This window comes from Octopus bimaculoides, chromosome 22 (assembly GCF_046866305.1).
Source record: "Octopus bimaculoides isolate indiv1 chromosome 22, ASM4686630v1, whole genome shotgun sequence".
Lineage (NCBI taxonomy): Eukaryota > Metazoa > Mollusca > Cephalopoda > Octopoda > Octopodidae > Octopus > Octopus bimaculoides.
In genome coordinates this window covers 7,791,631-7,812,088 of record NC_142949.1, presented here as the reverse complement: position 1 = coordinate 7,812,088, position 20,458 = coordinate 7,791,631, and the positions used below count along the sequence as shown (strand labels likewise).

General features: G+C 47.3%; 1 protein-coding gene across 3 annotated transcripts in view; it reads right to left on the bottom strand.

Moving 5' to 3' along the window:
* LOC106873501 (CTP synthase 2) overlaps positions 1-20,458 on the bottom strand; it is a 57,703-nt gene that overhangs the window by 4,844 nt on the left and 32,401 nt on the right. For all 3 annotated transcript variants that reach the window (XM_089339952.1, XM_089339950.1, XM_089339951.1), the window contains 9 exons: positions 19,965-20,065; positions 18,742-18,858; positions 17,361-17,444; positions 16,551-16,631; positions 15,351-15,505; positions 13,794-13,926; positions 12,554-12,642; positions 10,736-10,830; positions 892-998 (listed from right to left, as the gene is read on the bottom strand). In XM_089339952.1, coding sequence (XP_089196078.1) covers positions 892-998; positions 10,736-10,830; positions 12,554-12,642; positions 13,794-13,926; positions 15,351-15,505; positions 16,551-16,631; positions 17,361-17,444; positions 18,742-18,858; positions 19,965-20,065 — 962 coding nt within the window. The remainder of the gene's footprint in view (positions 1-891; positions 999-10,735; positions 10,831-12,553; positions 12,643-13,793; positions 13,927-15,350; positions 15,506-16,550; positions 16,632-17,360; positions 17,445-18,741; positions 18,859-19,964; positions 20,066-20,458) is intronic.

Sequence of the window (20,458 nt, the reverse complement as noted above, 5' to 3'; positions counted from 1 at the left end):
CCCCAACATCGCTTGACAACCGATGCTGGTGTGTTTATGTCCCTGTAACTTAGCGGTTCAGCAAAAGAGACCGATAGAATAAGTACTAGGCTGCTAAAGAATAAGTCCTGGGGTCGATTTGCTCGATTAAAGGTGGTGCTCCAGCATGGCCAGTCAAAAGACTGAAACAAGTAAAAGAGTAATGGTGTCACAGATGGTGAAAAGCATCGACAATGTACCATTTTTGTTTCTTGTGTTCCTCTATGTTCATCAAAATGAAATTACACCAGAAGAGTCAATGTTGCCATTTAACCTTCCAGATTTATATACCATATAAATATCAGGAACAAACTAGAGCTCATTTGATCAATTCTACTCCACACACTTCTCATAGAATTTTGCTCTTCTGGGAGTTGATGCCATACGCTCGTATCAAATAGACCGTATTCTTTTTTTGTCATCATTATTATTAATAAGGCAGAGAAATGGCAGAATTGTTAGCGCATTGGACAAAATCCGTAGCAGTATTTCGCCTGTCACTGCATTCTGAGTTCAAACTCCACCAAGGTCAACTTTGCCTTTTATCCTTTCGGGGTCAATAAATGAAGTACCAGTGAAAAAATGGGGTCAATGTCATCAACTAGTCTCCTCCCCCATATTTCAGGCCTTCAGCCTTTAGTAGAAAGGATTACTATTAATATTAATAAAAAGGTGAAGGCAGTAAGCTGTCGTGCGGGGCAAAATGCTTTGCGGCATCACATCTGATTTTGCAGGGTTCAAATGCTGCCTTTCGTCTTTCTGAGGGTCGATAAAAAAAGGACCAGCTGAACTTCGTAAGGTATGTATAAGGCTGCAGGGTATGCGTAAAAAGAAACGGTTGAGTGCGTGAAGTAATTTAGGGAGTCAACATACCACAGGAGATGTTGTGTCAGGATTAAATTCAGTAGAACTGGCATCTTCCATTCCAAGAACGTTGCGAGCAAATTCAACAACAGAACATTGTAGGCCAAGACAAATACCTGAAATGAAATTGAGGAGACATAAAAGAAAGAAAAACATTAACATTCTGCCTGCATTTGTTCAACACAAAATGGTTTTCTCATCACAACACTTACACAACTGGTGCATCCATGTATATATGCATGGGCAGAAATGCATTTTGTTCCTTTATTTCAAGGCTGAGGTTTCACTTCATTGCAACTGTGGGCTTCCACACTCACTCACATACATACATACACTCTTTTACACGCTTCAGTCATTTGACTGTGGTCATGCTGGAGCAAAGAAATCGGCCCCAGGACTTATTCTTTGTAAGCTTAGTACTTATTCCATCAATCTCTTTTGTCCAACTGCTAGGTTTTGGGGTCATAAACACACCAACATCAGTTGTTAAGCAATGGTGGTGGGGAACAAACAGACACAAACAAATATATATATATATATATATATACACACACACACACACACACACACACACACAAACAGGCTTCTTTCAGTTTCTGTCTACCAAATCTACTTACATGGCTTTGGTCAGTCCAAGGCTATAGAAGACACTTGCCCAAGGTGCCACGCAGTGGGACTGAACCCAGAACTATGTGGTTGGAAAGCTAGCTTCTTACCACACAGCCACACCTACAAAACAATTACGAAGAATATGGTACCTGCCTGGATGAATTATCTCTATATTCTCATCACACACACACACACACACACACACACACACACCGTTTAACGTCTGCCTTCGGACATGATTGAGACGGCTTCACAGGAGCCGATCAGGCAGAAGCCTGTACCAGACTTCTGTGACTTTTTGCAGGAGTTCTACAGCTCGATGCCCTTCCTAACACCAATCACTCAGCATAGCTTTTTACATGGCATGGGCCATGACTGCTGACGACATGCTTGCAAGGAATGAAGCCAGTATACCCCGCTGGATGTGTAATGTCAGTGTGCATGCACGACAGAGTGTAAGCGCCCTGAGAGAAAAGTTGTATTTAAGAAGCATCAGGTGAGGCGTGCAAGAGAGATGACTGCACTGGTATGGACATGTGTTGCGAAAGAATGAGGACAGCTGTGTGAAAAAGTGCCACACCCTAGCAGTTGAGGGAACCTGTGGAAGAGGTAGACCCAGGAAAACCTGGGATGAGGTGATGAAGCATGACCTTCAAACATTGGGCCTAGTGACCGAGACCATTGGAGATATGCTGTGCTTGAGAAGACCCAACAAACCAAGTGAGACGATGGCCTATGCCAGTGGGTGTAACCAGCCCACTTATGAATACGCCTCATTCATTGAACAATAAACTTTGCTTGCGAAGACCTACTAAGGTAAGTGAAATCAAAATCGCTGATGTGGCTGATGACCGTTTCGCCTGATTGGCACTTGTGCCAGTGGAACGTTAAAAGCACATCCGAACATAGGGTGTAACCAGCCCACTCTTCATTCATTGAACAATGAACTTTGCTTGCCCATGACAGCGAGAGGCAGAGGGAGGAGGCAAACAGAGCGAGAGGGAGGAGACAAACCGAGCGAGAGGGAGGAGACAAACCGAGCGAGAGGGAGGAGACAAACCGAGCGAGAGGGAGGAGACAAACCGAGCGAGAGGGAGGAGACAAACCGAGCGAGAGGGAGGAGACAAACCGAGCGAGAGGGAGGAGACAAACCGAGCGAGAGGGAGGAGACAAACAGAGCGAGAGGGAGGAGACAAACCGAGCGAGAGGGAGGAGACAAACCGAGCGAGAGGGAGGAGACAAACCGAGCGAGAGGGAGGAGGCAAACCGAGCGAGAGGGAGGAGACAAACAGAGCGAGAGGGAGGAGACAAACCGAGCGAGAGGGAGGAGACAAACCGAGCGAGAGGGAGGAGACAAACCGAGCGAGAGGGAGGAGGCAAACCGAGCGAGAGGGAGGAGACAAACCGAGCGAGAGGGAGGAGGCAAACCGAGCGAGAGGGAGGAGGCAAACCGAGCGAGAGGGAGGAGACAAACCGAGCGAGAGGGAGGAGACAAACCGAGCGAGAGGGAGGAGACAAACCGAGCGAGAGGGAGGAGACAAACCGAGCGAGAGGGAGGAGACAAACCGAGCGAGAGGGAGGAGGCAAACAGAGCGAGAGGGAGGAGACAAACCGAGCGAGAGGGAGGAGACAAACCGAGCGAGAGGGAGGAGACAAACCGAGCGAGAGGGAGGAGACAAACCGAGCGAGAGGGAGGAGACAAACCGAGCGAGAGGGAGGAGACAAACCGAGCGAGAGGGAGGAGACAAACCGAGCGAGAGGGAGGAGACAAACCGAGCGAGAGGGAGGAGACAAACCGAGCGAGAGGGAGGAGACAAACAGAGCGAGAGGGAGGAGACAAACCGAGCGAGAGGGAGGAGACAAACAGAGCGAGAGGGAGGAGACAAACCGAGCGAGAGGGAGGAGACAAACAGAGCGAGAGGGAGGAGGCAAACCGAGCGAGAGGGAGGAGACAAACCGAGCGAGAGGGAGGAGACAAACCGAGCGAGAGGGAGGAGACAAACCGAGCGAGAGGGAGGAGACAAACCGAGCGAGAGGGAGGAGACAAACAGAGCGAGAGGGAGGAGGCAAACAGAGCGAGAGGGAGGAGACAAACCGAGCGAGAGGGAGGAGACAAACCGAGCGAGAGGGAGGAGACAAACCGAGCGAGAGGAAGGAGACAAACCGAGCGAGAGGGAGGAGACAAACCGAGCGAGAGGGAGGAGACAAACCGAGCGAGAGGGAGGAGACAAACAGAGCGAGAGGGAGGAGACAAACCGAGCGAGAGGGAGGAGACAAACCGAGCGAGAGGGAGGAGACAAACCGAGCGAGAGGGAGGAGACAAACCGAGCGAGAGGGAGGAGACAAACCGAGCGAGAGGGAGGAGGCAAACAGAGCGAGAGGGAGGAGACAAACAGAGCGAGAGGGAGGAGACAAACCGAGCGAGAGGGAGGAGACAAACACAGCGAGAGGGAGGAGACAAACCGAGCGAGAGGGAGGAGACAAACAGAGCGAGAGGGAGGAGACAAACAGAGCGAGAGGGAGGAGACAAACCGAGCGAGAGGGAGGAGACAAACCGAGCGAGAGGGAGGAGACAAACCGAGCGAGAGGGAGGAGACAAACCGAGCGAGAGGGAGGAGACAAACCGAGCGAGAGGGAGGAGGCAAACAGAGCGAGAGGGAGGAGACAAACCGAGCGAGAGGGAGGAGACAAACCGAGCGAGAGGGAGGAGACAAACACAGCGAGAGGGAGGAGACAAACCGAGCGAGAGGGAGGAGACAAACCGAGCGAGAGGGAGGAGACAAACCGAGCGAGAGGGAGGAGACAAACCGAGCGAGAGGGAGGAGACAAACCGAGCGAGAGGGAGGAGACAAACCGAGCGAGAGGGAGGAGACAAACCGAGCGAGAGGGAGGAGACAAACCGAGCGAGAGGGAGGAGACAAACCGAGCGAGAGGGAGGAGACAAACCGAGCGAGAGGGAGGAGACAAACCGAGCGAGAGGGAGGAGACAAACCGAGCGAGAGGGAGGAGACAAACCGAGCGAGAGGGAGGAGGCAAACAGAGCGAGAGGGAGGAGGCAAACAGAGCGAGAGGGAGGAGGCAAACAGAGCGAGAGGGAGGAGACAAACAGAGCGAGAGGGAGGAGACAAACCGAGCGAGAGGGAGGAGACAAACCGAGCGAGAGGGAGGAGACAAACCGAGCGAGAGGGAGGAGACAAACCGAGCGAGAGGGAGGAGACAAACCGAGCGAGAGGGAGGAGACAAACCGAGCGAGAGGGAGGAGACAAACCGAGCGAGAGGGAGGAGACAAACCGAGCGAGAGGGAGGAGACAAACCGAGCGAGAGGGAGGAGACAAACCGAGCGAGAGGGAGGAGACAAACAGAGCGAGAGGGAGGAGACAAACAGAGCGAGAGGGAGGAGACAAACAGAGCGAGAGGGAGGAGACAAACCGAGCGAGAGGGAGGAGACAAACCGAGCGAGAGGGAGGAGACAAACCGAGCGAGAGGGAGGAGACAAACCGAGCGAGAGGGAGGAGACAAACCGAGCGAGAGGGAGGAGACAAACCGAGCGAGAGGGAGGAGACAAACCGAGCGAGAGGGAGGAGACAAACCGAGCGAGAGGGAGGAGACAAACCGAGCGAGAGGGAGGAGACAAACAGAGCGAGAGGGAGGAGACAAACCGAGCGAGAGGGAGGAGACAAACCGAGCGAGAGGGAGGAGACAAACCGAGCGAGAGGGAGGAGACAAACCGAGCGAGAGGGAGGAGACAAACCGAGCGAGAGGGAGGAGACAAACCGAGCGAGAGGGAGGAGACAAACCGAGCGAGAGGGAGGAGACAAACCGAGCGAGAGGGAGGAGACAAACCGAGCGAGAGGGAGGAGACAAACCGAGCGAGAGGGAGGAGACAAACCGAGCGAGAGGGAGGAGACAAACCGAGCGAGAGGGAGGAGACAAACCGAGCGAGAGGGAGGAGGCAAACCGAGCGAGAGGGAGGAGGCAAACAGAGCGAGAGGGAGGAGACAAACCGAGCGAGAGGGAGGAGACAAACCGAGCGAGAGGGAGGAGACAAACACAGCGAGAGGGAGGAGACAAACAGAGCGAGAGGGAGGAGACAAACAGAGCGAGAGGGAGGAGACAAACCGAGCGAGAGGGAGGAGACAAACAGAGCGAGAGGGAGGAGACAAACCGAGCGAGAGGGAGGAGACAAACACAGCGAGAGGGAGGAGACAAACACAGCGAGAGGGAGGAGACAAACCGAGCGAGAGGGAGGAGACAAACAGAGCGAGAGGGAGGAGACAAACCGAGCGAGAGGGAGGAGACAAACCGAGCGAGAGGGAGGAGACAAACAGAGCGAGAGGGAGGAGACAAACCGAGCGAGAGGGAGGAGACAAACCGAGCGAGAGGGAGGAGACAAACACAGCGAGAGGGAGGAGACAAACCGAGCGAGAGGGAGGAGACAAACAGAGCGAGAGGGAGGAGACAAACCGAGCGAGAGGGAGGAGACAAACAGAGCGAGAGGGAGGAGACAAACCGAGCGAGAGGGAGGAGACAAACACAGCGAGAGGGAGGAGACAAACCGAGCGAGAGGGAGGAGACAAACCGAGCGAGAGGGAGGAGACAAACCGAGCGAGAGGGAGGAGACAAACCGAGCGAGAGGGAGGAGACAAACCGAGCGAGAGGGAGGAGACAAACCGAGCGAGAGGGAGGAGACAAACCGAGCGAGAGGGAGGAGGCAAACAGAGCGAGAGGGAGGAGACAAACACAGCGAGAGGGAGGAGACAAACCGAGCGAGAGGGAGGAGACAAACCGAGCGAGAGGGAGGAGACAAACCGAGCGAGAGGGAGGAGACAAACCGAGCGAGAGGGAGGAGACAAACCGAGCGAGAGGGAGGAGACAAACCGAGCGAGAGGGAGGAGACAAACCGAGCGAGAGGGAGGAGACAAACCGAGCGAGAGGGAGGAGACAAACCGAGCGAGAGGGAGGAGACAAACCGAGCGAGAGGGAGGAGACAAACCGAGCGAGAGGGAGGAGACAAACCGAGCGAGAGGGAGGAGACAAACCGAGCGAGAGGGAGGAGACAAACCGAGCGAGAGGGAGGAGGCAAACAGAGCGAGAGGGAGGAGACAAACCGAGCGAGAGGGAGGAGACAAACCGAGCGAGAGGAAGGAGACAAACCGAGCGAGAGGGAGGAGACAAACCGAGCGAGAGGGAGGAGACAAACCGAGCGAGAGGGAGGAGACAAACCGAGCGAGAGGGAGGAGACAAACCGAGCGAGAGGGAGGAGACAAACCGAGCGAGAGGGAGGAGACAAACCGAGCGAGAGGGAGGAGACAAACCGAGCGAGAGGGAGGAGACAAACCGAGCGAGAGGGAGGAGACAAACCGAGCGAGAGGGAGGAGACAAACCGAGCGAGAGGGAGGAGACAAACCGAGCGAGAGGGAGGAGACAAACCGAGCGAGAGGGAGGAGGCAAACAGAGCGAGAGGGAGGAGACAAACCGAGCGAGAGGGAGGAGACAAACCGAGCGAGAGGGAGGAGACAAACCGAGCGAGAGGGAGGAGACAAACCGAGCGAGAGGGAGGAGACAAACCGAGCGAGAGGGAGGAGGCAAACCGAGCGAGAGGGAGGAGGCAAACAGAGCGAGAGGGAGGAGACAAACCGAGCGAGAGGGAGGAGACAAACCGAGCGAGAGGGAGGAGACAAACACAGCGAGAGGGAGGAGACAAACAGAGCGAGAGGGAGGAGACAAACAGAGCGAGAGGGAGGAGACAAACCGAGCGAGAGGGAGGAGACAAACAGAGCGAGAGGGAGGAGACAAACCGAGCGAGAGGGAGGAGACAAACACAGCGAGAGGGAGGAGACAAACCGAGCGAGAGGGAGGAGACAAACCGAGCGAGAGGGAGGAGACAAACAGAGCGAGAGGGAGGAGACAAACCGAGCGAGAGGGAGGAGACAAACCGAGCGAGAGGGAGGAGACAAACAGAGCGAGAGGGAGGAGACAAACCGAGCGAGAGGGAGGAGACAAACCGAGCGAGAGGGAGGAGACAAACACAGCGAGAGGGAGGAGACAAACCGAGCGAGAGGGAGGAGACAAACAGAGCGAGAGGGAGGAGACAAACCGAGCGAGAGGGAGGAGACAAACAGAGCGAGAGGGAGGAGACAAACCGAGCGAGAGGGAGGAGACAAACACAGCGAGAGGGAGGAGACAAACCGAGCGAGAGGGAGGAGACAAACCGAGCGAGAGGGAGGAGACAAACCGAGCGAGAGGGAGGAGACAAACCGAGCGAGAGGGAGGAGACAAACCGAGCGAGAGGGAGGAGACAAACCGAGCGAGAGGGAGGAGACAAACCGAGCGAGAGGGAGGAGACAAACCGAGCGAGAGGGAGGAGGCAAACAGAGCGAGAGGGAGGAGGCAAACCGAGCGAGAGGGAGGAGACAAACACAGCGAGAGGGAGGAGACAAACCGAGCGAGAGGGAGGAGACAAACAGAGCGAGAGGGAGGAGACAAACAGAGCGAGAGGGAGGAGACAAACCGAGCGAGAGGGAGGAGACAAACCGAGCGAGAGGGAGGAGACAAACCGAGCGAGAGGGAGGAGACAAACCGAGCGAGAGGGAGGAGACAAACCGAGCGAGAGGGAGGAGACAAACCGAGCGAGAGGGAGGAGACAAACCGAGCGAGAGGGAGGAGACAAACCGAGCGAGAGGGAGGAGACAAACCGAGCGAGAGGGAGGAGACAAACCGAGCGAGAGGGAGGAGACAAACCGAGCGAGAGGGAGGAGACAAACAGAGCGAGAGGGAGGAGACAAACCGAGCGAGAGGGAGGAGACAAACCGAGCGAGAGGGAGGAGACAAACCGAGCGAGAGGGAGGAGACAAACCGAGCGAGAGGGAGGAGACAAACCGAGCGAGAGGGAGGAGACAAACCGAGCGAGAGGGAGGAGACAAACCGAGCGAGAGGGAGGAGACAAACCGAGCGAGAGGGAGGAGACAAACCGAGCGAGAGGGAGGAGACAAACCGAGCGAGAGGGAGGAGACAAACCGAGCGAGAGGGAGGAGACAAACCGAGCGAGAGGGAGGAGACAAACCGAGCGAGAGGGAGGAGACAAACCGAGCGAGAGGGAGGAGGCAAACCGAGCGAGAGGGAGGAGGCAAACCGAGCGAGAGGGAGGAGACAAACCGAGCGAGAGGGAGGAGACAAACCGAGCGAGAGGGAGGAGACAAACCGAGCGAGAGGGAGGAGACAAACCGAGCGAGAGGGAGGAGACAAACCGAGCGAGAGGGAGGAGACAAACCGAGCGAGAGGGAGGAGACAAACCGAGCGAGAGGGAGGAGACAAACCGAGCGAGAGGGAGGAGACAAACCGAGCGAGAGGGAGGAGACAAACCGAGCGAGAGGGAGGAGACAAACCGAGCGAGAGGGAGGAGACAAACCGAGCGAGAGGGAGGAGACAAACCGAGCGAGAGGGAGGAGACAAACCGAGCGAGAGGGAGGAGACAAACCGAGCGAGAGGGAGGAGACAAACAGAGCGAGAGGGAGGAGACAAACCGAGCGAGAGGGAGGAGACAAACCGAGCGAGAGGGAGGAGACAAACCGAGCGAGAGGGAGGAGACAAACCGAGCGAGAGGGAGGAGACAAACCGAGCGAGAGGGAGGAGACAAACCGAGCGAGAGGGAGGAGACAAACCGAGCGAGAGGGAGGAGACAAACCGAGCGAGAGGGAGGAGACAAACCGAGCGAGAGGGAGGAGACAAACCGAGCGAGAGGGAGGAGACAAACCGAGCGAGAGGGAGGAGACAAACCGAGCGAGAGGGAGGAGACAAACCGAGCGAGAGGGAGGAGACAAACCGAGCGAGAGGGAGGAGACAAACCGAGCGAGAGGGAGGAGACAAACCGAGCGAGAGGGAGGAGACAAACAGAGCGAGAGGGAGGAGACAAACCGAGCGAGAGGGAGGAGACAAACCGAGCGAGAGGAAGGAGACAAACCGAGCGAGAGGGAGGAGACAAACCGAGCGAGAGGGAGGAGACAAACCGAGCGAGAGGGAGGAGACAAACCGAGCGAGAGGGAGGAGACAAACCGAGCGAGAGGGAGGAGACAAACCGAGCGAGAGGGAGGAGACAAACCGAGCGAGAGGGAGGAGACAAACCGAGCGAGAGGGAGGAGACAAACCGAGCGAGAGGGAGGAGACAAACCGAGCGAGAGGGAGGAGACAAACCGAGCGAGAGGGAGGAGACAAACAGAGCGAGAGGGAGGAGACAAACCGAGCGAGAGGGAGGAGACAAACCGAGCGAGAGGGAGGAGACAAACCGAGCGAGAGGGAGGAGACAAACCGAGCGAGAGGGAGGAGACAAACCGAGCGAGAGGGAGGAGACAAACCGAGCGAGAGGGAGGAGACAAACCGAGCGAGAGGGAGGAGACAAACCGAGCGAGAGGGAGGAGACAAACCGAGCGAGAGGGAGGAGACAAACCGAGCGAGAGGGAGGAGACAAACCGAGCGAGAGGGAGGAGACAAACCGAGCGAGAGGGAGGAGACAAACCGAGCGAGAGGGAGGAGGCAAACAGAGCGAGAGGGAGGAGACAAACCGAGCGAGAGGAAGGAGACAAACCGAGCGAGAGGAAGGAGACAAACCGAGCGAGAGGAAGGAGACAAACCGAGCGAGAGGGAGGAGACAAACACAGCGAGAGGGAGGAGACAAACCGAGCGAGAGGGAGGAGACAAACCGAGCGAGAGGGAGGAGACAAACCGAGCGAGAGGAAGGAGACAAACCGAGCGAGAGGGAGGAGACAAACCGAGCGAGAGGGAGGAGACAAACCGAGCGAGAGGGAGGAGACAAACCGAGCGAGAGGGAGGAGACAAACCGAGCGAGAGGGAGGAGGCAAACAGAGCGAGAGGGAGGAGACAAACCGAGCGAGAGGGAGGAGACAAACCGAGCGAGAGGAAGGAGACAAACCGAGCGAGAGGAAGGAGACAAACCGAGCGAGAGGGAGGAGACAAACCGAGCGAGAGGGAGGAGACAAACCGAGCGAGAGGGAGGAGACAAACAGAGCGAGAGGGAGGAGACAAACAGAGCGAGAGGGAGGAGACAAACCGAGCGAGAGGAAGGAGACAAACCGAGCGAGAGGGAGGAGACAAACCGAGCGAGAGGGAGGAGACAAACACAGCGAGAGGGAGGAGACAAACAGAGTGAGAGGCAGAGGGTGGAAACCAGAGGGCGGGGAGGAGACCAGAGGGCGGGGAGTAGTAGAATAACCTAAGATGATTTACATACCCAAATATGGAATTTTGTTCATTCGAGCCCATTTAGCGGCCTGGATTTTGCCATTTGTTCCGCGGATGCCAAAGCCTCCAGGGACTAGAATTCCACTGCAATGTAAAAATAACGACATTTTACTCTAATTACCAGCTGATAATTATTATACTAATTAATCCACAATACTACTGAAATACACAGCAGGGAGGAAGGGGTAGAGAGAGGAAATCAGATGGACAGAGAGAGGAACACTTGTTTGGTTTAATGGTCAGAGACTTGTTAGAAAATGGTGGAACTGCCAGATTAAGTGATTGTCTCGGATTCTTAGAGAATCAGAAATTGAAGAACATAAAGCACCAAGCCAGCTTTATACAGTTTGCATTCTGTAGTTGTAAGGGCTCAATGAATAAATAAAAACTGGTACCTGTAATATACTCGTGCCAATTCAATGAGAAAATTGTCATAGAAGGATGGATGGTACTACTGGTCTAGATGTCAAGATTTTTAAACAAAAGACATGAACATTTTCTGTAACATTGTGAAGGTTGCTACAAAGATTAGAACTTGTAACACTGAGGTCAGCACCTCACAGTCACAGTGGGAAAATCTTGTATTTTGACCTTTTTGATACCAACCTGTCCAAGACTGCCCATGGTTCCATGATACAAATTTCCTGTTTCAAAACGATCTAAATTAAAATCTACCTCGTTAAATTACGTCCCAAACTCCATATTAAGAATAGCAGTTATTCGACTAAATTATTTTCAAAATAAATTATAAACAAAGGCTTTGCAATTTAACAGAAATATGGTAACAAAATGGTTAATTGGCTGGATCAAGAAGCCCCCCACCCACCTCTTAGTTGACTTTCCCAGGAACTGAATTCTTGAATTTTAGCAAATGTTAGGAATAGTGACGAGGTGAAAATAACAACATAACAAAACATTAAGAACACGATGAGAGAATCCAATAATGGCAGAGACTTTCCATTCTAGGGAAAAAAAAAAAAAACTTTGAAGCCACCTCAGACAGTTTCTAAACTTGTTTAGACCTTATCAACCATCTCTGAGAAGTAATTGGCAAAACAGAGTCCTGGAGCTGTTTTGTGAAATAACAGGCTACCAACAATACTAAATGGGGGGAGAAAGAGAGAGAGAGAGAGTGTGTGTGTGTGTGTGTGCGTGTGCGTGTGTGTGTGTGTGTATGTATGTTATACTTCAGATACATTCAATAATTTCCTTTAGTCACAACCAAAAAGTGTTTCTTCATGTGTTACAAGTAATAATGGTGTTTGTGTAACAAATGCTTTTTTATATATATATATATATATATATATATACATACATACACACACATGGACATAGATACCTACACACACACACACACACACACAAATAAATAAAATAAATAAATAAATAAATAAATAAATACAAATATACATTCACTAATGTGAATGTGTTGTTGATCGTCTATTTGGTTGGATTTTTTTTTCCTGTCCTCGCTGAACCCATAACATCGAGAGATTTTGTAATATATTTATGTACGTAAGGATATTTTCATACACACAAATGCACACATTCATAAATGTGCGCACGTGCACACACGCGCGAGGGAGTGCTCAAAAGTTCCCGGCTTTAGGTAAAAGAAAATACAGGAGGGTAAGTTAATTATGATTTTATTCAATGTATTCTCCTCTCAGATTTATACATTTATTGCAGGGGTCTTTCAGTTTTTCGAAGCCCTCTAACGAGGCATTTGGTAATGCCCTTAAAACCAGGAACTTTTCAAGACCCCCTCGTATATATATATCCACACAAATTACAAGAGCCTACTCACTTGGATCCAACCAGTTGGTGCCAAGCCTCATGATATTTACTTGGATTCTCCTTCTGGGTCTCCAGTTCCAGATCATCTGCTTCTATGTACTGCAATAAAAGAAGAATCATTAGCACCACTATCATTTCTAACCCCTTTGATACCAATCCATCAAAGACCATCTCTGGTTGCAGGATACACAAAAATAAAAAAAAAATAAAACTTTCCTATTTGAAAGTGTTTATATTTGAACCATTTCATTCTGTTCTATTTCCCAACATCCATTTTAATTATTTTCTAAATTCATTGAAATACATGAAATATATTTTGTAAGAAACACAGTAACAAATGGATTAATGTAACGTCTTGTCACCAACATTTGGGAAACAAAACCAAAGTAGCCAAGAAAAAGACAGTCAATGTAGTTGCCAGTCAAAATATTACCTCTCCATTTACCCGAAGGCTTTTGAGCAGCAGAATGGGCTGCTATTTCTAGCATACCATTCAACCATACACAAGTCCCCCCAAAGTAAAGTTATGGCCACATCATCCAACAAAAGAACTTATGCTTCTTCGTCAGGAAGCCATTCATTGTAATGTCATCAATGTACGACACACGACAACAAAGATGATCAAATCCCAGAGCCAACTATTCATTCCATCCCCTTGAGGGAAGGGCTCAATAAAAAGGCACCAACCCAGAATGGATTTGTAGATCTGTAAGAGGGGTGAAATGAGATTCCTTATAGTATCTGTTGTGGTTCTGCTACAACACTGGTGCCAAGCAATATATGTCCAAGTCAGTGGCTTTCCTCTTGGATAAACATCAGTGGTATGGAGAGAGGAGACTTGTATCTATGGGCAACTACCATTCTTCCTTAACCCTTTTGATAGTCACCCACCTGAGAAAATACCTGGTTCTATGATACAAACTGCTTGTTTTAAAGTAACATAATTTAAAACCTTTCATCAAATTCTGTGTTCTTTTACTAAATTCTTTATATTTTCAAATTTAATTGAAACAAAGGGTGCATGTTTTAAAAGAAATATGATAACCAAATGGTTACAATTGTCATGCCCAGGCCTGCATGTACGTTTTCAGAGGAACGGTCAACCCTGACTGATAGAGACCTCACCCACCCTATAAACCACAATTTCACGGTAGCTAAGTAAGTAGGTATGACATTAAGAAAGAGAATGTAATTTGTTAAGTTACTCTGTGTTATACTAATGAAATACAAAAAACATTCACCGTGCTTACCCTTAAATTGAGACGATGGTTTACAGCAAGGGAAGAATGTTTCAAGGCTTTTATGACAGAAGCATAAGCATCTTCTAGTTGTGTGTATTTACCAACCAAAGCTATGGTGACGTCCTTTAATAAACGGTCATATCTGTAACATAAACAGTCATGTATACAACAAACAGCACAACCAATTAACAGCGATCAGATCTGCAACATAAACGACACAACAATACATAATGAAAGTAATAACATCATCACCATCATCATCATCATCCGTTTTCCCATACTGGCATAGGTTGGATGGTTTGGCAGGATTCCATGGGTACAAGGGCTGTATCATGCCCCAGGTGTCTACTTAGGCATGGATTCCGTAGCTACATGCCCTTCCTAAAGCCAACCACTTTACAGTGCACTCGGTGCTTTTCTCATAATACTAGTATTACTGAGGTCACAAAACTGAGATCCCCTTCGACTGAATGGGAGATACACTAGACAGGGAGGTAGCTTTATGCTTGGAGATGAAGGATGTTTGAAGGAAGGGGCCAGAACAGAAAAGCTATTTTGCTGCAGTGGATCTATCTATATGGCTACTTACATTTTAGCAAAGAGATTAGGAATAACCAGGGTGGAATTGAAAAGATAAAATAAAATAGAGGGGATCAGGGATCAGGGTGGACCCTCAAGATACAAGGAAATGAATAGAAGTGAATGAGATCAAGTGGGGGTATGGTAAGAAATTTGCTTCTCAACCACATGGTTCCAGCTTCCATCCCACTGCATGGCACCTTGGCCAGATATGTGAATGGGTTAAAAGGTGATGGTGCATCACCATCATCATCATGGAAATGGTGACAATGATGAAGGTGGTGATGATGACAATATCAGTTATCTCTAAATTCGCTCTACAGGAACTAATATTTGTTAGACGCAGATGAAAATCTACAACCAAAATCAGCAATATCACAAGACAAGACATGAGGCTACAGCTTTCCAAAAATGGTAGTTGGCATAAATAAAACAGGTGTTGTAATCAATATGGAATGGTCCATCAGTGCTATATAAAAACGTTAATACCAAATTGTTTTTTTACATTGGCAAAGAACCAGGAATTGGTAGGAAATGAATAGAAGTTGCATTAATTCCAGTATGACAGGAATCTCAAGAAACAATATTACTCATGTTTTAACTTCAGGTTAGACAGGATTGTGAAGGGGGAACAATCAAAAGCATTCTAACCATGACCATTACTTGGTACTTTAATATCCAACACTACATTATCTTCTGTTTTTTTTTTTTAACTTTTTTTTTTATTGCCAACAGATTGGAGATCAACCCCTGGTTCTTTGATATAAAGTGATTTTAAATTAAAACCTCCCATCGAAATCTCATGTTAAATTAAATTCCAAACACTAACTCCAAATAAGTTATTTTACTAAATCTGTGTGTGTGTGTGTGTGTGTATGCGTGCATATATATATATATATATATATATATATATATATACACACACACACAAAATTCTTCCATTAATCAAAACAAAAAGAGACTTCCAAAAATATCCTCCTCACTCACCTGTCAGCCAAATTCCTCCAGTTTGACAATAGATATTTGTGTTGGCATTGTGGCATTTCTAGATTTAAGCGCTTCTGAAAGAACTCCACCACTTTTTCTTCTTGTAACAAGAGAGGAACTCGATAGACAGAAGTCACATCATGTACACCGATTACCTAAACAGAACCATGTCAACGTATATTAATTCTAATGCCACAAACGGTAGCCATGTTCTACACGACATAACTCACATAATTACTTTGGAAATTATTCAGAATTAAAAATCAAGTTGACGAGATTAACATGCAATATAGAAGCAGTCTTCAGGTAGTTTCAGCCCTCTTTTTTTTTTATTTTCAACTCACCTGTGACACCCCACCCCCACCCTGGTTACGGTACAAACTTCCAGTTTTGAACATAAATCAGGTACAGTTCTATATTTAAGAGATGACAAATTATTTACATTTGACGGATATTTGTTCTCATCTTGTTTGTTGTTAACATGTTCCGGCTGATATACCCTCCAGCCTTCATCAGGCGTCTTGGGGAAATTTCGAACCTGGGTTCTCATTCCTAAGGTATTTTTCGATATTATTATCATTATTCCAGGCAGTGACCTGGTGACCGAGACCTTTGGAAACTGTGCATGAGAAGACCCGGCAAGCCCAAGTGAGACCAAAATCCAAGGCCTCTCCCAGGGATGTAGCCAGCCCACTTACGCGTAACAGTCCTTCATTGGACACTAAACTCCGCTTGCGAAGACCTGTTAAGGCAAGTGAAAGCAAAATCGAACTAATTTTGTAGATTAACAACGAGGATGAGAAACATTTTCATCACTGCCAGGAATAGCAAGAAATGGTCCTGTACTCTGAGTAATATCTGGCCTCTCTAATTGAACGGTACAACTGAAGCCGCACCACAAGGATTGGAAGCTGTGACATTATGAAAGAGTTTGAAAATGGAGAAAATGAATGATCGGAACCACTGAATTTTATGGCTAATCACAAGGCAAGAAGACATATTTAGCCTGGCTTCATCATCCCAATCTAATTTCAGTTTTATTCCAATGAAATGACTAGTCACACACACACACACACACACACACACACACACGTGTGCACAGCAAATGTGTATATGAACTGACACAGGACCACGCAGTCAGCCCTAACAGAAAAGTGATATTAAGACCAACAAAGATAGATTTTCAAGGACAAGACTCACCTGGTCTGGTAGAACATGGCAAAATAAGGAAATTTTTTCACGGACGGAAGCAGGGATCTTCCTTTCACTTCGGCAAACAATCTAAGAAAAACAGAGAAAAATGTTAAATGCCACAAAAACAAAACAAAAAAAATACATACAATGCAGTATACTCTTTTAATTGTTTCAGTCATTTATAACTAAGGGTACCGGATAGCACCTATATTACTAGAAATAAGAGTTAAAACCCATTTGATTCACAAGAAAGCTTATCTTGATATATACTGACAGGAGTTATTTCCCCTGCCAGTACATGAAAATGTGCTTTCTTGTGACTTTTAGGGTTTTTAACTTATTTATAGCACCTTCAGCCACCCATTAGTGACGTGTGTGTGCGTGCGTAAATACACACGCGCGCACAAACTGTTTGTGTTACTGAGATAGGTTACTGCTTTTCACTTCTCTCTCTGGCAAAGTCAAATATGCTAGGTTTCCACAATATTTGGAAAATGAATTACACTGCTTACATGACAGTGGCACTCATTTACAATCATCACATGTCTAGATACACATACATACACACACACACACAAACAGGCATTTTGCAGTTTCCAAAATCCACATACAAGATTTTGGTTACCACGAAGCAGGACTGAACATGGTTGGGAAGCAAGCTTCTAAACCACCCAACCAGGCATGCGTCTGGAATGGCCATTTGAAACTTATCTAATATCTTGAACTCCTCCAACTAGTTTTTATTCCAAAATTTATAGCAGACATCTTCAAAAAACAACATGACACATGATAAAATCCTGGTCCCTTTTTACTTACCAAATCTGGGGACAGTCCCAGTCCACGAAGTTCTCTGACACTGGCCTGTGTTGGCTTGGTTTTTTGTTCTCCTGTGGCATGAGGCTAAAAGAGAAAATAAATGAACAAAATAGTTGTACCTCTTCATTATCTTTTAGACATCACACTATCTCTCACACACATACATGCATAGAAAAAGATGTAGGCATATGTATTTATGTGTGTGACTGACTTCAAATACATAAAGCTGAACACTGCGTGCGAAAAGAAAATGAAAATTTTTTTTTACAGAAACCAACGAAGTGTGCGAGTTCAGAACAAAATCAAACCTGGAGTGTATGTATGAGAGAGACAGAGACAGAGAGAGACAGACAAACAGAGAACATTGCAAACAATGAGATAAACATGGAATGAAAACTCATATAAATAAAAGCATGTTTAAAACTATCTTCAGCCAAATATTTAAATTTGTGAACTTTGTAAATATTTCTTTCAGTAATTTATCATAATTGTTTACTAATTGCAAACATTAAAATAGAAAGTGAGAGACTTTGCCATTTTTACGTCAATACCGAAAGTTGACATTGAGAAACCTTTTTAAAGAAGTGAATCATATTAAATTCTAAAATAATCATGAATTTAGACTAGTCTCATTAAACACCTGTAACTTTTTTATTTATCAACATATTACTGTGATATTTGGAACATAATTAAAGAAAGGGTTCTTAATTCTATTGCATAATTTTTGTCTCAAAGTTCTCCACGTACTGTGTGTGGGGGGGGGGGGGGGGGGGGGGGGTACTGCTAGTGTCTCTCACATGTAAATATCGGTTCAGCTTCACGAATCGTACTCGTTCATAATACTGGAAATATCGTCATCACCAAAAGGTTCCTGATCGCTCCAGTAATTTATTATTCTGGATAACTGTCTAATACCCATAATAATATTTATGGCAAAAAATGCCCGTATTTCATCTACAGTTGCTATGGCCGGGTTAGTAACGAAAGGGTTAAGCCCCTTAGCATTCAGATTATCCTGTCAAATGTAATGCTTATTTATTCACATTGCTTTGAATTAATCAAGAATGATATTATTAGGTGAGGGGCCAGATTTGGCCAGCTTGAAAATAAAACAGGAAGAATATTTTGGCTTGATATGACTAGTTTAAATGTCAAAAGGTTAAATAATATCAATCTTTATTGCCCTTTTTAAATTTAAATTGGTAAAGAAAAACTAAAATTATCTTGCTCATTATCCTTTAACTCTTTAGCAATTAAAACCAGCTCCTGTCAAACCCTCCAACCCATGCCAGCATGGAAGGAGGACGTTAAATGATGATGATGAAACTATATGAAGATGGTAGGAGCAAGAAGTGGCAAAAATAGGTTTGGTAGAACTTACCTGTGGAATCAAACTGACATGCACGCTGCAGAAGTTCTCTCTCTTCACCCGGAACTGGAATTGGCGGAAAGCTTCAACAAATGGCATGCCTTCAATGTCTCCAATTGTTCCACCAAGCTTCAGGAAGAAAGAAAAACAAGCATATCCAATTAAAAGTTTAATTCTTGCACTACCAAGGAGCACAATTTAACACTCACAGTAACTGATATTTTCATAATTAATTAATCAATCAATCAATCACAGTATCAATTAAGCCATCAGGTGCTGTTATACACTGCTGAGCACAATGCGCTTCCAGGTTTGTCTTGTTTGCACCATTCTTTTCCATCTTGATCCAAATTATCTTCCTATTGCTACAGAGGCCTTAAAAGTGGTCCTTTTCTAATCTCTTGGACACCACTTGGCCACTACATGGGTCCACCTGTTGTCTGTGAACCTTGTGACATCCGGATGCATGGGATTGAACACAAAATCATGTGGCGAGGAAGCAAACTTCTTAACTCTCAGGAACTGCACAATTATGAGAACATTGTTAAATATTGCAATACACCAACTTCAACCCCTTTTTTTAAAGATGAGAATAAAAATACTATCTAAATTGGATTTTATATACTGATTCTAAAACCAAGGTGCCACATAATAAGCATTAATGTGGATGCCGGTGTCACATAAAAAGTACTGGTGCTGATGCCACATGCAAAGCACCCAGTACACTGTAAAATGGTCGGCATTAAAGGACCTCCAGCTGTAGAAACCAAACCAAACTATGGAACCTGGTGTGGCCCACTGGCCTTGCCAATTCCTGTCAAGCTGTCCAAACTATGTCAGCATGCAAAATGGATGTTAAATGTTGATGATGATATTCAGATGGAGTGGTTGTGTGGTTAAGAAGTTTACTTCCCAACCACATGGTTTCAGGTTCAGTCTTATTTCGCAGCACCTCAGGCAATCATTGACCAAAGCTTTCTAAGTGGGTTTGATAGAAAGAAACAGAAGGAAACCTTTGTGTGTGTGTGTTGTCTTCACATGGCATGATAGTTGTAAACGAGTGCCACCATTATGCAAGCAGTGTGATTCAATTCTTGAGACACACACACACACACACACACACACAGGCTTCCTTCAGTTTCTTTCTATCAAGGCTTTGGTCAACAGTTACCCAAGAGGCTGCAAAATGAGAGAGGTGGGGAGCACAGGCAGGCAGAGAAGCAATAACGACATACCTCAATAATACAAACATCAGGTTCTGCTTTGTCTTCACTGACAGGAATTTTGGCAACTCTTTCAACCCATTCTTGGATGGCATCTGTTATGTGGGGGACAACTGAAAGAGTAAGACAGAATTCACAGACTTAAGAAGACCAGTTGTTGGGGGAAAAACAGAAAAGGGAGTTCAGCAAAATGGTGGCAGAACAAACAAGAGATTCACAAAAGGCAGGACAGAGAAGAATTGGAGAGGGGCATTTAGTTGATAGCATCAATTGAAGTGCTTGAGAACTTGACTGGTCTTTTTATCTATTAACCCCAGAAGGATAAAGACGTGAAATTAAACTTGAACTAAGAACAAGTTTGAACATAAAACACAGAATATTTTGACCAGATATGGCTGGTCAAGTGTTATGCTTATCCATGTTGTTTTGAATTAATCATGCATTATCTCAATGCTTTGAGATTTCAATGATGTGATTGTTTAGGATTTGAATGACATTGTCAAGTA